Source organism: Bufo bufo, chromosome 2 (assembly GCF_905171765.1).
Source record: "Bufo bufo chromosome 2, aBufBuf1.1, whole genome shotgun sequence".
In the NCBI taxonomy this organism is placed as follows: Eukaryota; Metazoa; Chordata; class Amphibia; order Anura; family Bufonidae; genus Bufo; species Bufo bufo.
Genome location: NC_053390.1, coordinates 359,930,326 through 359,948,111, shown reverse-complemented (window position 1 = coordinate 359,948,111; position 17,786 = coordinate 359,930,326). Strand labels below are relative to the sequence as shown.

The 17,786-nt window shown below is 43.2% G+C and overlaps 1 protein-coding gene across 3 annotated transcripts in view; it reads left to right on the top strand.

The window, feature by feature from the left end:
* Nucleotides 1-14,201, top strand: part of PLGRKT (plasminogen receptor with a C-terminal lysine) — a 91,192-nt gene extending 76,991 nt beyond the window's left edge. For all 3 annotated transcript variants that reach the window (XM_040417136.1, XM_040417137.1, XM_040417138.1), the window contains exons 3-5: nt 4,395-4,525; nt 6,393-6,502; nt 13,924-14,201. In XM_040417136.1, coding sequence (XP_040273070.1) covers nt 4,395-4,525; nt 6,393-6,502; nt 13,924-14,045 — 363 coding nt within the window. In that variant the 3' untranslated portion in view covers nt 14,046-14,201. The remainder of the gene's footprint in view (nt 1-4,394; nt 4,526-6,392; nt 6,503-13,923) is intronic.
* The last annotated feature ends 3,585 nt before the right edge of the window (nt 14,202-17,786 follow it).

Genomic DNA, 17,786 nt, shown 5'->3' with positions numbered 1-17,786 from the left:
TGACCTCCACAGAGCTCCGTTCCCTTAAAATGTGACCTTCACAACACCCCACCCCCTTAACAGTGACCTCTACAGCACCCTGCCCCTTAACACTGACCTCCATAGCGGACCATCCCCTTAACTGTGACCTCCACTGTTCCCTGCCCCCTTAACAGAGACCTCCACAGTGCCCACCCCCTTAACAGTGACCTCCACAGTGCCCACCCCCTTAACAGTGACCTCCACAGCATCCAGCCCCCTTAACAGTGACCTCCACAGCGGCCACCCCTTTATTAGTGACCTCCACAGTACCTGATCTCCTTAACAGTGATTTCCACAACCCCCCTGTCCCCTTAACAGTGGGCTCTGCAGCAATCAGCCTCTTAACACTGACCTCCATAGCGTACCTTCCCTTTAACTGTAAACTCCACAGCAGCCTGCCCCTAGGGTGGCCAGAGGTCAGATTTTAGGCCAGACAGTCCGGCTTTCAGACTCCCTGTCCTCCGCCCGGCGCCTGGACGGACACAGGGATTTCCTTTTGAACAGCTCACTCTCAGACAGCAGCACTGTGCTGTCTGACCATGAGCTGCAGGAAGAAAGTCACCCTCCCACCCCTGCAGCTGACAGAAGTTGATTTTTACCTTCATTTTTTCAATCCCCGTTGGCTGCGGATGGGTGGTGGCGTGGCCTAATTGGGATGGGAGTGGTTTAGCAAGATCTGGAGGAGCTGTTTTTAAGTCCGTCTTTTGAGGGTGGCCTAAATGGCCACCCTACCTGCCCCTGAACTTTGACCTCCACAGCACTTGTGTCATCCACAGCTCCCTGCCCCTTTAACCCCTTAGGGACTTAGGACGTACCTGTACGCCATGTTTGCCGAGTCCTTAAGGACTCAGGACGTACCGGTACGTCCTAAGTTTAAAAAAAGTTTGCGGCGGGGGTTAATAGGAACAGGATGCCCGCTGAAATCATTCAGCGGGCATCCTGTCACAACGTCGGGGGGGGTCAATTCAGACCTGCGGTTTGCGGCGGCGATCGGGCGTGCCATCGGGTCCCCATGTGGCTGTAGGAGGGACCCGATGGCATGGAAGGCATCGCGTTGCCTTCCGGTGACGAGCCTGTGAGATCCAGCCCCCTGGATCTCACAGGCCGGAAGCTGTATGAGTAATACACACAGTATTACTCATACAACCAATGCATTCCAATACAGAAGTATTGGAATGCATTGTAAAGGATTAGACCCCCAAAATTTCAAGTCCCAAAGTGGGACAAAAAAGAAAGTAAAAAAAAAAAGTTTAAAAAATAAAGTTTTCCCCCCAAAAAATTAAAAGTTTTCAAGTAAAAATAAACAAAAATTGCATTTTCCCCAAATAAAGTAAAAAAAAAATTGGTAAAAAATACGGGGGGGGGGGGAAAGTATACATATTAGGTATCGCCGCGTCCGTATCGACCGGCTCTATAAACATATCACATGACCTAACCCCTCAGATGAACACCGTAAAAAATAAAAAATAAAAACTGTGCTAAATAAACCATTTTTTTGTCACCTTACATCACAAAAAGTACAACAGCAAGCGATCAAAAAGGCGTTTGCCCACCAAAATAGTACCAATCTAACCGTCACCTCATCCCGCAAAAAATGAGCCCCTACCTGAGACAATCGCCCAAAAAATAAAAAAAACTATGGCTCAGAATATGGAGACACTAAAACATCATTTTTTTTTGTTTTAAAAAAGCTGTTATTGTGCAAAACTTACATAAATAAATAAAAAGTATACATATTTGGTATCGCCGCGTTCGTATCGACCGGCTCTATAAAAATATCACATCACCTAACCCCTCAGATGAACACCGTAAAAAAAAAAAAAAACTGTGCTAAATAAACCATTTTTTGTCACCTTACATCACGAAAAGTGTAATAGCAAGCGATCAAAAAGTCATATGCACAACCGTCATCTCATCCCGCAAAAAAAAATAAGACCCTACCTAAGATAATCGCCCAAAAACTGAAAAAACTATGTCTCTCAGACTATGGAAACACTAAAACATGATTTTTTTTGCTTCAAAAAAGAAATCATTGTGTAAAACTTACATAAATAAAAAAAGTATACATATCAGGTATCGCCGCATCCGTGACAACCTAGTCTATAAAAATATTACATGATCTAACCGGTCAGATGAATGTTGTAAATAACAAAAAGTAAAAACGGTGCCAAAACAGCTATTTCTTGTTATCTTGCCTCACAAAAAGTGTAATATAGAGCAACCAAAAATCATATGTACCCTAAACTAGTACCAACAATACTGCCACCCTATCCCGTAGTTTCTAAAATGGGGCCACTTTTTTGGAGTTTCTACTCTAGGGGTGCATCAGGGGGGCTTCAAATGGGACATGGTGTCAAAAAAACCAGTCCAGCAAAATCTGCCTTCCAAAAACCATATGGCATTCCTTTCCTTCTGCGCCCTGCCGTGTGCCGGTAAAGCTGTTTACGACCACATATGGGGTGTTTCTGTAAACTAAAGAATCGGGGCCATAAATATTGAGTTTTTTTTGGCTGTTAACCCTTGCTTTGTTACTGGAAAAAATGGATTAATATGGAAAATTTGCCCAAAAATTGAAATTCTAAAATTTCATCTCCATATGCCAATAACTCTTGTGGAACACCTAAAGGGTTAACAACGTTTGTAAAATCAGTTTTGAATACCTTGAGGGGTGTAGTTTCTTAGATGGGGTCACTTTTATGGAGTTTCTACTCTAGGGTTGCATCAGGGGGGCTTCAAATGGGACATGGTGTAAAAAAAAACAGTCCAGCAAAATCTGCCTTCCAAAACCGTATGGCATTCCTTTCCTTCTGCGCCCTGCCGTGTGCCCGTACAGTAGTTTACGACCACATATGGGGTGTTTCTGTAAACTACAGAATCATGGCCATAAATATTGAGTTTGGTTTGGCTGTTAACCCTTGCTTTGTAACTGGAAAAAAATTATTAAAATGGAAAAAGTGACATTTTGAAATTGTATCTCTATTTTCCATGAATTCTTGTGGAACACCTAAAGGGTTAACAAAGTTTGTAAAATCAGTTTTGAATACCTTAAGGGGTGTAGTTTCTAGAATGGGGTCATTTTTGGGTGGTTTCTATTATGTAAGCCTCGCAAAAAGATTTGCTTCTAAACTTCTAAGCCTTGTAACATCCCCAAAAAATAAAATATCATTCCCAAAATAATCCAAACATGAAGTAGACATATGGGGAATGTAAAGTAATAACTATTTTTGGAGGTATTACTATGTATTATAGAAGTAGAGAAATTGAAACTTGGAAATTTGCAATTTTTTAAATTTGTTTGGTAAATTTGGTATTTTTTTATAAATAAAGGTTTGTTTTTTTTACTTCATTTTATCAGTGTCATGAAGTACAATATGTGACGAAAGAACAATCTCAGAATGGCCTGGTCAAAGCGTTTTAAAGTCATCAGCCAGATTTGCAAAAAATGGCTAAGTCCGGAAGGTGAAATAGGGCCGAGTCCTTAAGGGGTTAAAGCTGACCTGCAGCAGTGAAGAAAAATGGCTGAGTTGTTATGGAAACCTGCTGTAAAACTGTGTGTATGTGGAGACTAAGGGCCTGCGCGCTTCTATTGGCTGATAAGGGTCATGTGACCAGGCTTCTATAGGCTAATGCATTTTTTTGGGGAATATCTGAGGAACAGTACGTGCTAGAGAGCTGAGACCTGGTCTAAAACCTTCCCGGACACCTGATGTACCTGTGTGCCAAATTTTGTGATTGTAAAAGCAACCGTGCGGATTCCTTTAGCGGACATACATACACACATACACTCAGCTTTATATATTAGATTCACTTATGTAACTTATACTGTATAACTAAAAGTAAAGCATTACATGCTTGCAAATACCATATAATTTTAGCAGCAGCCGAAATATGTACAAAGCAGCTTCCCTCCTACGTAAAATTACAAAGTGTTAGATTTACAAGCACATATCCAATACCTACTGCATAGTAGCCAGTACATTCTCTAGCCATCCTGTTTCTTACACATCAGTTATGCCTTCAGTGAAATGTATGATATTCCATAAATAACTGTGATTTTTTTTTTTTTTTACTTGGACCAGGGGGTTATCTGTCACTAACACAAAATTAACATGCGGTTAAAAATCCAACTTACACATGATATTTAGATTGATTACCACTGTACCATTGTATATTGTTATGCACACCTGCCCAAGTAACTTTCACTTTGACAAAATGAGTTTATGTGCCGGACGTAAAGGTGGCAGAAATCAGATTAAATACTGATGGATCACCAGATGTGGTGAATAGTGAAACCATCATTTCCTCTAAAGGTAGGAAAATTGCATTTAGTTTCATATAACTGAGTTTGTCTTTTATTGTTTTTCCATTTGCAGTTAGAGAGGCAGATTGTGATGCAGAATCAGATGCGAGAGAAGCAGATGGCCATGCAGATTGCCTGGACGCGGGAGTTTTTGAAGTATTATGGGACATTTTTCAGCTTAGCTGCACTTGGATTAACAGCAGGGTCAGTTTTTTTTTATGTTCTTTAAAATCTCAAATATCAAAACAATATATTTACCGTCCAGTACCATGTTAAGGGGTTGTCCAGGAGATAAGATGATTGAGAAAGGCCTCACCGATCCTGTTCTGAGGCTTATACGATCTCTGCTCCTGGTCCCATCCCGACACGCAGGAAATGACTGTCAATGCCTGTTCAACAAATCACTGGCTGAGACTCTAGTATAGTGAAGGTGTACACAAGTACCATTTATTCTTTTTTTTAGTAATTGCTTTTCCTATGCATAGCCTTGGTACTGCAAGAAAAATAAAAAGAGAATAAATGGGGTTGTTCAGGTGTTCTCAAGATGTCTCGAGATGTTATCAGATCTGCGGGTGTTCATCACCCGACACTCCAGTGAGTGCAGTGACCTCCTCGCAGCTTACCAAGCACAGCGCCATCCTTTGGATAGTGGTTGTGCTTGGTATTGCAGCTTAGCCCCTTTCACCTGAATGGGACTGAGCCACGCCTAGGCCATGTGACCGATAAATGTGATGTCCATCACCTATGAAAAAGCCACAGTCGGCCTCTTCAAAGCAGTAAGCAGCCGGGGTGCCAGGAATCGGACCACCGCTAATCAAATATTGATGATCTATCATGAGGATAGGTCATCAATGTGAATGTCTTGGAGTACCCCTTTAATATGTTATAACCAAAAGTGTTATTGTTGATAGTCAATGGAATGATTAAAGGGGTTATCCGAGTTAACTTAACCTTATCTCTATGGCTTTATTTCTCCTATCCCTTAGCTTTCCTAAATCACTTACTGTACCTATCTTGTGCCGTTTCTCTGCTACACTAAACAGTCATGTGACCGCCCACGTCATCAGCTGTGACGTTCCGTTGACATGGAGCTCTCTGCTTGTCGGAGTGACTAAGCCATGTAAACGGAACGTCATCAGCCTTGGCCACGCCCCCACCTCTCTGCATTACAGTCCGTGCGGCTGTGAGTTGATCGCGCATGCGCGATCCTCACTTGTGCCGCGGCTACCTCAACGGAACGTCATCAGCCTTGGCCACGCCCCCACCTCTCTGCATTACAGTCCGTGCGGCTGTGAGTTGATCGCGCATGCGCGATCCTCACTTGTGCCGCGGCTACCTCAACGGAACGTCATCAGCCTTGGCCACGCCCCCACCTCTCTGCAAATTAGACTGGAAAAGAAAACCATACAGGAACAAGATGTATGTAAAATAGCAGAATTTACCTTGTCTAACAGCAATGTGACAGGGAAATCTTTTGCCTGTGTGAGATAGAAGATGTTGATGTGACGTTTATGCAAGGTCAGGATGTGCAGAGCAGGGTGAGGAGAAGGTCAGATCAACCCCTCCCACAAATATTCATGAGGGAGAGATGAGTCATTGTTGTTACTGCTGCATGTAAACACAGCAATAACAGAACCTGGAAAAGGTGTAAGGATCGTTCTTTTTTCAAAAAAATCAAGCTTGACTAATGTATATGTATATCCTGATTAATTTTGTTAGGTTTTATTTTTTTTCACATAACTCGGATAACCCCTTTAAGCTTCTTATAGAAGATAAATTTTACATGCCTTGTCGTCTTGTTTCCATTATGCTTTTGTTACCATGAACACTTGACAAAGAGATGTTCTATGAATACAAGTAATTTTACCCACAGCACAGGCCCATAGCTACCGATTGGATGCCAACTGTCATTTTACAAGTAGATATTAGAAAATGAAAACCTACATCTGTTTGGATGTTATGTTTTGAGATATTTATTTTAACCTGTTTTATTAATTGTTTATGAAGAGGCATATATTTGACCCAGTCTATACTGTACTCCTAACTTTTGACAAAATTGTTCTTCGCACAGGGCAATAAAAGGAAAGAAGCCAGCATTATTTGTTCCCATTATACCACTAGGATTTGTTTTTGCATACCAGTATGATATGGGCTATGGAACCTTGATTCATAGGATGAAAGGTACAGTTGTTTAATTGCTGCATTTCTTTTTAAAATCTTTCTTATTTTATTTTGTTGCATCCTCCTCTGTACATTAAAATATAAACTGGTTTAATGGCAATTGCTACTAACATGATCTGAACCATAAACTGACAAAAATGTTTCCTTTAAATGGTTGTCTCAATGATTCAGCCCCTGTTTATATACTCCACTAGGACATTTGGGACTTCCCACTATGAACCAGAATAAGGTTTTGCCCTGTGTAACAGTCTCCAGCTCTGGCGGACCTGGCAGCTGCTCCAGAAAAGTGACTGGAAGCTGCATTCTGTGGTGCTGAACACCATGGTCCACTTTCTTTCGCTCCTGGTGATTAGAGACATGGGAAGGCAGAATCTGGTCAGACACTGACTTGTGACATACAGTATATAAAGACTGAGACCATTAAATATTGATAATGTTGATGTTTTAGTATGATTGCATTGTAGTTGTTTTTGTATTTGATTCATTTATTTATAATTTTTAGGAAATCTGTAATATCTTACAATACTAATTTAATAATAAAATAATATTTGCAATGTGAAATTAGAATGAATTTAAAAGGGTTGTCCAGCATGTTTTAAAGAGGTTTCTAGTTGTTAAAAATTATCTGCCATTCCATTCATCTCTTCAGGAGCCCCGGGGACAGCAGAGTACAGCTTTCGGATATTTCTGGAACTCCCATGGAAATAAATGGAGTGGAAGTTGACATGCCTGACCTGCAGCATTATTCATTTCAGGGGGCTCCTAGTGGTATGGGGTACCCGTTATTGTGATAAGTTGGGGTCCCTGCAGTAGGACCTCAGCTATCCAACAGGCATTACCTATCCTGTGGATAGATGATTTCTTTATTAAAAATATTTAGGCTACAAAATCTGCAAAAATGCTTCTGTTACAATAATACAACTGCATGTATCCGTCATGAACGGATCCGGTTGTATTATGTCTTCTATAGCCATGACGGATCCATCTTGAACACCATTGAAAGTCATTGGGGGACGGATCCGTTTTCTATTGTGCCAGATTGTGTCAGAGAAAACGGATCCGTTCCCATTGACTTACATTGTGTGCCAGAACAAATCCGCTCGGCTCTGCTTCGTCAGGCGGACAGCAAAATGCTGAAGGCAGCGTTTTGGTGTCCGCCTCCAGAGCCGAATGGTGACTGAACGGAGGCAAACTGATGCATTCTGAGTGAATACTTTTCCTTTCAGAATGCATTAGGGCAAAACTGATCATTTTTCGACCGCTTTTGAGAACCCTGAACGGATCTCACAAACGGAAAACCAAAACGCTAGTGTGAAAGTTAGCCGTTTTCCCTGCACAGCTTTGAGTTTATCTAGTAACTGTTCTGAATTTTCTCTCTCTTCCGTAAGGCAGGGAGCTGACTGGCTCCTTATCTCTGATCTCTGACCTTATAAACACTCATTAAATCCTACTAATAAGAATGTGGCTTAAATAAGTATTTATGACCTTTTAGTAATTTAGATAATGGTTATTAAATGACCAGCACAAAGTGAAAGTACCTTTCACACAGCTAGAAATACAGTTAACCCTTGGTGACAGTACGGCTCAATATTTTTAATAAAAAACTGTTGAAAAAATGATTTGTAGCCCAAAATGAGTAAAATGCAATCATAAACAAAATTGCACCCCAAAGGTGTACATAGCCTTTAAATTCATTCTAATTTCACAATGCAGATATTAGTTGTAATAATATTATTATTATTATTATTATTATTATTATTATTATTATGTTACTTACTATTGAGTATTTTAAGATATAACAGATACCCTAAAAATTATAAATAAATGAAACAAATACAACAATTCTTACAATGCAATTATACTAAAACAATACATTAACATTATCAATATTTAGTGGGTTGAGACTTTCTGTACTGTACCGGGTACCTGTTCTCAAGATTGGTGGAGGTCCCTGTGGATAGGGGATAACTTATTTAAACAACAATGGAATACCCCTTTAAATAAAGGCCTATCCTTAGGATAGGCTGATCGATGGGGATCTGGCAGCCTGCATCGATCAGTTGTTCAGTGCCCACATATTGGTAGATGGAGCCAGCATATAGTGAAATGGTGCACAAATACTCCAGCATGTTGTTCACATGATGATAAAGTACCTGGATAGTGCCATACATTTCTTACATAAAAGCTTTGAAAGAAATCTGTAACTATGGAGACACATAGATCTGCCTAGGATCTGTTAGGCTAAAGGCACCTCTCTCCGCACAACTTCTCTTCAGAAACGACTGGCCGTGACCCATCACTGGCAGTGTTCCCTCTAAATCTTTATAGCTGCTCCAAATAAATCAAATCAGCTTCAAATAAATATTAACATACATTGCCCTATTACCCATTGAACAGCCAGATATACAGGGCCACACAGCATCCAGTCAAATAGTATTATGCAGTACCCAGGTCTAGAGTATTGAATGTTATTGTCTACATCTCTAACAGTTTATGGAATAGACAGCACTCACTGATGGACAGTCCTCGTCCTGGATGCAGCTCTCCCAACCAGGTTAGATAACATCCAAAATCAAGCAACTGTTTACCAGCATCTTCGAGTGGAACAATTCATTAGACCATATACCGCCACATATCAACCCCAGTAGGGTCTTTCTCAAATGTAAGAAAGACCCCACTGTTTAGACCCAATAAATACCATAACACCTACAATACAGTCATACAAAAATAATACATCAGCATAGTCTTTATATGCTGTATCTTTTCATATAAATCATAAGGGTTTTGCACTGAAGTCCAAATTTAATGACCTGAGGAATATGAGAAGGGGCACAGGTGGCTGTTTAGGGCCATCCAGTGCCCACATATTGCCGGCAGCATATAGCGAAACAGTACACACATACTTCAACATGTTCTTCTCATGATCATACGGTACCTGGATGATGCCAAACAGATACTACATGGAACCAAACATGACCCACATAAATAGTGCATCTCCAGTAGGGCTGCACGATATATCGCAAAAATAATCGAATCGCTATAATCGCCAAATGCGATATGGCGATTCGGCCGACCCGAAAATGCCGCGATTATATATGAAGGGGCCCCTATTGATAAAATGTCCTCTCTCCTATTGATAAAATGGCCAGCCTCTGTACTTACTTTCACGATGATTGCACTGCAGCGAGCATTGACACTTAATTCAGGAAGCAGGAGCGTGACTAAGTGGGAGGAGCGTGACAGTGACGTCAGTCACGCGCCGGCCGGCTCGCTCGCTGCAGTGCATTCATAGTGAAAGTACAGAGGCTGAGTTATGTGCGCAGTTTAGGACACATGAGGGGACACATAGGGCCATGAGGGGGACCAGCATAAGATGCTATATGTGTGTCTTATGCTGGCCCCCCTCATGGCCCTATGTGTCATAGCACACATCCCCTATAACAGTGCCATCCACAGATCCACCCCATAACAGCGTCATCCACAGGTCCCCCATAAGTGTCCGCACAGATCCACCCCATAACAGTGTCCTCCACAGATCCCCCACATAACAGCGCCATCCACAGATCCCCCACATAACAGCGCCATCCACAGATCCCCCACATAACAGCGCCATCCACAGATCCCCCACATAACAGCGCCATCCACAGATCCCCCACATAACAGCGCCATCCACAGATCCCCCATAACAGTGCATCATCCACAGATCCCCCACATAACAGCGCCATCCACAGATCTTCCCCCATAACAGTGCCATACCCAGCCGCGTCAGCGGCTCATATGGGAAAAGCCAAGCAAATAGACCTCTAGCACAATTCCCTTAAAATATCGCATCGCATATCGTTATTGCAATTTTTAGGGCCCTAATCGCAATCGCACAAAATTCCCATATCGTGCAGCCCTAATCTCCAGTCTTCCCACTACTTTCTTTCCCGGAGCTGATTTTGCTAGTATGGTCTCATTTTGATTGTTGTCTTGCACTCTGGCACCAACACTAGTACGGTATGCAAGGCTTCCACCTCGGTGGAGGTGTTTGCATTTTGCTTTCGTCTATTCCATGTGCAATGCTAAAGACCATAGAAGTGCCCCATTGGGTTGCAGCCACATTGTATTTCGCTTGAAAAACAATATGGTGAAAGGTTTAGTTATGACAGTATACAGTTTCTTCTTTTACAATATGTCTTACATCAGGTCAGTTTTATAAAGAGACTGGTTTATACACACGTACATTTATCTATATAAATATTTTCCAATTATATTTCTTATCTAGAAATACTTATTGTTTTCTTGCCTAATTAGAGAGGTAAAGAAGACATCCACCATTTTTAAATCATTTATATATTTTTTTCTAAGTCCCGCATTGTTGGCCAAACCCGCTGTCCTCGGCTGGTTCGGCCAACAGTTTAATGTGTACGGGGAGATCCTGATTCTCCCCTGACAGATGATATCGGGGGAGAGAGGGATCGGGCGAAATGAATATTTTCATCTGATCCTTTTAGTCTTCTTTGAGATAAGCTGCTTCTAGAAGTCTCCCTCATAAAATACACATAGACGTTCAGCAGAGCAGAATGTGTATGTGGGAGCTGGGAAGAAGTGGGAAGAGATAGTGGATCATTCGACCAACAGCTATTGAAGGTGTATGACCGCCCTAACATGTTGCTCATGCCTGCAAATGTCTTAAAACCCGCTGCTGCCCCAGATGCCCATTCACAGAGGAAACATCTTTGCGCCTGTTTTGGTAGTGCCCCTTTGCATTTTAGTCTGCCTCTTATGGATGTGTGCATCTCCCCATAGAAATAAATGGATCAATGTGCTATCCGCATAAAAAAATGCACATAGATGAAAAATACTAATTTGTTCATGAGGCCTTATAGTTACATTAGTTACAGTAACAATTTTGCAAGGTTTACAAATAAGCCCCTGTCTACAGCTTTTACTGTATGTAACTGTAGAATGTTTTTCCCTCTAGACCACCATAGAAGTGGGAATGAGAGTAGCGGTTCCCTAGAGATAAAAACATTGTTTATGTAAAAAGTTTGGGAATGGCTTAGCTCTAAAAAATGAGAATGAACTGGAACAACTCCATTTATCTTTAGTTCTGCAGGGTCCTAAGAGTGGTGAGCTGGCACCATCTTTAAAGTATACATGTACAGTGGTTGTCGCCAAGGGGTTAAAGAGTATCTATCAGCATGGTCAACACAGTTCATCCTGTATATTGTCAGGCTTGATCGTGCTGAGAAAATGATACCCTTCTTTTGTCTGTAGGGTGAGTTGACGCAGAGATATCTTTCTTTTTATATTTATGCAAATTAGCATTTTCGAGCACCAAGGGACTGGCTGGAACCCTTGGAGCACCACTAACGCAACACCCTTGTGCTCTGTGCACTCCCCCATCTTCTTTGATTGACAACGCTAGACATCTCATCTAGCCCTGTGTTCTCGTGCCTGTGGTGTGTAATGTAACAAATAGTCATTGGTGGTCCAGCGTTGTGTACATATCGAGTTACTGGTGTGTTAGGAAAATCATGCATTCCACTTGGGAATGCATGATTTTCACAATGTGTTGCGGTTAAGATGTGGGTCCCGACTTTCATTAGTGGCAGAGGAGCATCTGGACCAGAGAGAGAAGGCTCTATGGGGAGGAGAGCATACTCCTCTCATGATCCTTCTAGCAGCTGCGCTCTTCCACTCTCAGTGAAGCCACCAGCACCTCTACTTCCGGGTGGACTAACGTCCTTGGCGCATGTGCAGTCTGAATCTGCGCTGTTCGGACAGCAGCATCAGATTGAGTGCACAAGCGCAACTTACTGAGCTAGAGCTACCGGTGCAGATGTAAGAACACAGGACTAAACCAGATGTCTAGCCCTGTCAATCAAAGGGAAGGGGGAGTGCACAGCTCAAAGGGCTCTGGTCAGCCACCTGGTGCTCAAAAGAGCTTATTACATAAATATAAAATGCCTCTACGTATCTCTCATCCTACAGACAACAGAAAAGTATTATTCTACTCAGCATAACCACCCTGTCATGCGATATCCCTGGTTTAATGGGGTTGATCATGCTGACGGATGCTTTTTTAACAGTTTAGCTTGTGCTGGATCATTTTTTGTATTGCTATTAGTGTGAAGCATGTACAACTCTCATCATGGTGTTTGTCAAAATACATTAGAGTAATGAAAGAAGGAGGGAGGAAATGAATGCTATTTACTGTTGTAGTGGGTAATATTATGGCAACAGGCTTCTGTGCAGCCAGAAATAATTCATGTAATACAGAAATAGGTATCGGAATATCTATACAACAATAGGAGTAGATGCAATGGAAATTGTGATGTAAATAATGCTGCATTATGTATGTTCAGGTTTAGTAAGAGGATTTCTTCAAAATAAGAACACCTGTTTTGCTGTTAGCGTGGTATAAAGAGGAAGACACATTACTATTCTGGGCGCTCCTTTTAAAGGGAACCTGTCACCACGATTTTGCAATATTTGCAGTGCTATATGAGTAAAGAATTCAGATCACAATTTATTTTCCTACTTTTCCTACTTCTCCTACTTCTCCTATTTCTCCTATTTCCACGCTGTCAGTGCTCAAAGCTGCACTGAAATACACAACCCGGACTATTGTGCCGTGCTAACATAACAGAGGGGGCGCATGTATTTCAGTGCAGGTCTGAGCATTGACGGGGGGGGATTGTGAGGGTGAGTAGATAAATAAAAAGTAGTGATCTGGACTTATGTCCTTATGTGCAGTACTATTCATGTATTACTGCAGATAATAGTCCAAGATCCTGGCCACAGATTTCCTTTAAATATGAAAAAGGGTCCTTATTTTTATTTCTTATAATAGCATAAATTCATTTAGTGAAATATTTCTCTAAAACCACTAACTTGAAAGGTTGATTATTATTTTAAAGGAATCATCTTTTTCTCAGTTTTGGTTTATTTGCGTGTAAATCATTGATCCCTAGCTGTATTCAAATTCTGCATGTTCCCTGACTCCTCGAGGAAGGGGATGAGCAATGGTGGAACCATAGACAGGTGCCCCTTCATCAGTGAATGTGCAGAATTTGGGTGGCACATCGCCTGAGTCTGTGAAATAATCAGAAAAAAAGACAAGGCTGGAGATTTATCAAACTGGTGTAAAGTAGAACTGGCTTAGTTGCTCATAGCAACCAATCAGATTCCACCTTTCATTTTCCAAAGGAGCTGTCAAAAATGAAAGGTGGACTCTGATTGGTTGCTATGGGCAACTAAGCCAGTTTTCCTTTACACCAGTTTGATAAATCTCTCCCATAAAATGTATTTCTGATTTCAATAGACACTGTAGGTATACAGGAGTCAATGGTCATAGTTCTCCCCTTAATAGGACACAACTAAAAAGACAACGCACTGTATTAACAAAACCGTATTTTCTTTCTCCTGTTTAGGTACTGCAGAAGATATTCTTGAAAAAGAGTCTAATTTACTAGAAATGCCACAGGGTTTACCAACTTTCGAGTTGATTGAAAAAGCAAGGAAAGCTCAAAGGAAGTTCTTTGTAGAAAAGTAAAATGAACATCCAAGTGAAAACATACCAAAGGAGGCTTGTCAGAAATAAACCTACTATTCCGTCCAGGCTGCAGTCATCAATGCATTGGTGCTAGATTCTGTAATATTATGCCACACATCTGGAAATTAAAAGCACAAGCATGAATTTCTTAACATATCACATGAAACATCCTAGTAGATTCTGTGTATGTAACCTACCATTATACCCTAAGTATCCGCATTTTAATATGTACTGTATTTTTCACTTTATAAGACACACTTTTTACCCCCCAAAAGTGGAGGGCCACTATGCTGCACAGCGCGGCCTGCGATGTATCGGTTACAGTAAACGGGGTGGGAGGAGGGGCTGGGGGACGGCAACTGCTGTTGCACTCGCAGCGGGGCCACAGTGCAGTCACTGTACTCCATTACATCGGGCCCCGCTCACAGCAGTCTTTACATGTAAAGTCTGTTTTTTCAATCCTCAACTAGTGACTCTGGTTTGTTAAACTAGCGTAATCTTCTGTAGTAGTAATCACTATCAAAGAGGCAGGCAGGCCAGCAACAAAACCTCTCTCACTCATTCATGCTCTTCCTGCTTCATTCATGATGTGGGAGGAGCATGAATGAATGAGTGAGTGAGGTTACGCTGCCGGCATGCCTGCCGCTTTGATAGTGAGTACTACTACAGAATATTACGCTTGTTTAACAAACCAGAGCCACTGGTTACGGATTGAATAAATAGACTTTACATGTAAAGACTGCAGTGAGCGGGGCCCGGTGTAATGGGGTCACTTTAACCACCTCCGGACCGCTGTACGCAGATTCGCGTTCCGGAGGTGGCAGCGCTGCGCACAATCACGCATATACGCGTCATCTCGCGAGACGCGAGATTTCGCTCCAAGCCGGCCCGCGCATGCGCATCGCGGGCCGGCAAAATTCAAAGAAGAAGTTCGTCACCAGCCTGCCAGCAACGATCATTGGCTGGCAGGCTGGCGATTTTTAAAAAATCCAATCAAAAGTCATATAACAGATCATATTAGTAAATATGATCTGTTATATGGCTTCTCTGCTCCTCTGCTGGTCCTTTTCGTCGGTTGGATCCAGCAGAGAAGCAGACTGAACTGTAAGTACACCAAACACTTCACTGTAGCCCCTGATCACCCCCCTGCACCCCAATTAACCCTTTGATCACCCCTTTGATCGCCCCTGTCAATCACCAGTGAAAGGAAAAAAAGTGATCAGTGTAAACTGTCACTTTTTTTTTTTCACTAGTATTGGCTGTTAGGTTTTAGGGATAGTTTAGGCCCCTTGGTTAGGTAGTTAGCGTCAGTTAGCGCCCACCGCACCGCAGTCACTTTTATTCGCTGAATAGCGTATCGCTAATCAGCATTTGTACTTTTATAGTATCTGTAAGTGATCAAAACTGATCACGGTCAGATCTATAATAGTATTAGTGTCACTTTAGTTCGCCCTCCACCCAAAACGCAGTGTTTGCCCGATCAGGCCTGATCGGTCGCCCACACGTGCGTTCACCCACGCCCGCCCCACCGCAGTGACAAAAAATATATATTTTTTGATCACTGCACATTCACTTTACACGCACTGCGGCGATAAAAAAATCAGTTTTGATATTTTTTATCAACCGCAGCGGCCTCCGGTACTTCGCTAGCCTCCCCTTTGTAAGACAGGCTTGCTTTTTTTCTTGGGTAGTCTCAGGGAATACCCCTAAATTTAGTAGTCCAAAATGTCAAACAGGGGGTATTCTTCTGAAGAGGCCTACAGGATTCTGACCCAGTCGGATGAGGAGTGGGAACCCTCATCTGATGAATCTAGCGGGTCAGAATATGAACCTGTGGAAAGCAGTGGCTCTCTGACCCAAAGTTCGGACGAGGAGGTGGAGGTCCCTGGCAGCACCAGGCGTACCCGGCCCCGTGTCGCTAGACCACAGGTTATGCAGGATCCGCTTCAAGAGCAGCAGAGTGGGGCTGTCGCTGCCGGATCACGTGGTGAGGCATACACCAGCAGCGCAGCCCTCCCTGGACCTAGTACCAGCACTGCCGTACAACATGGTGACGTGGCGAGCACCAGAAGGGCAGTTGAAGCTGGTACGGTGGCACGTGCACTAGTTACCCCGTCGCAGCCACCGCACAGACAGGCCCGTAGAGCCCCTAGAATCCCTGAGGTGCTGGCAAACCCTGATTGGCAGTCACCAACTTCAGCCGCACCTGTAGTTCCCCCTTTCACCGCCCAGTCTGGAGTTCGGGTTGAGACGGCTCAAATCGGTTCGGCCCTGGGATTTTTTGAGCTGTTCTTGACTGCGGAGCTCTTGGACTTAGTCGTGGCAGAGACCAACCAGTATGCCACACAATTTATATCCGCCAACCCGGGAAGCTTTTATGCCCAGCCTTTCCGGTGGAAACCAGTCCAAGTTTCCGAACTTAAATTTTTTTTGGGCCTTCTCCTCAACATGGGCCTGACAAAAAAGCATGAATTGCGGTCATATTGGTCAACGCACCCGATTCATCACATGCCCATGTTCTCTGCTGCTATGTCCAGGGCACGATTTGAGGCCATCCTCCGTTTCCTGCATTTTAGCGACAACACCACCTCCCGTCCCAGAGGCCACCCAGCTTTTTGACCGGCTCCACAAAATTCGGCCCCTCATAGACCATTTCAACCAGAAATTTGCAGATTTGTATACCCCCGAGCAAAACATCTGCGTAGACGAGTCCCTAATACATTTTACCGGGCGCCTTGGCTTCAAACAGTACATCCCAAGCAAGCGTGCCCCTTATGGGGTCAAATTGTATAAGCTCTGTGAAAGGGCCACAGGCTATACCCACAAATTTCGGATCTATGAGGGAAAAGATCAGACCCTGGAGCCGGTCGGTTGCCCTGACTACCTGGGGAGCAGTGGGAAGACAGTCTGGGACTTGGTGTCACCCTTATTCGGCAAGGGGTACCATCTTTATGTGGACAATTTTTACACAAGTGTGGCCCTCTTTAGGCATTTGTTTCTAGAACGGATTTGCGCCTGTGGCACCGCGCGAACTAGTCGCGTGGGCTTCCCCCAACGGCTTGTAACCACCCGTCTTGCAAGGGGGGAGAGGGCTGCCTTGTGTAACGAAGAACTGCTCGCGGTGAAATGGAGAGACAAGCGTGACGTTTACATGCTCTCCTCCATTCACGCAGACACGACAATCCAAATTGAGCGAGCAACCCGTGTCATTGAAAAGCCCCTCTGTGTCCACGACTATAATGCGCTCATGGGAGGGGTGGACTTCAATGACCAGATGTTGTCTCCGTATTTAGTTTCCCGCAGAACCAGACGCTGGTATAAGAAGGTGTCTGTATATTTAATTCAATTGGCGCTGTACAATAGTTTTGTTCTCTACAGTAAGGCTGGGAGAACACGATCTTTCCTCAAATTCCAGGAAGAGATCATCGAGAACCTCCTTTACCCAGGAGGTTCCGTGGCCCCATCCACCAGTGTAGTTAGCCGTCTACACGAGCGACATTTCCCCAGTGTCGTTCCTGGTACCTCAACCCAACCGTCACCCCGAAAAAGATGTCGTGTCTGTAGCAGGAGTGGAATAAGGCGTGACACTCGCTATTTCTGTCCTGACCACCCTGCCCTATGCTTTCGTGAGTGTTTCCGGAAGTACCACACACAGGTACACCTAGCATAGGGATTGCATCTCACAGGACAGGCACACAGGGCTATTAGGGCCCTTTTACTCTCAGCTGCTGCAAACCTCTC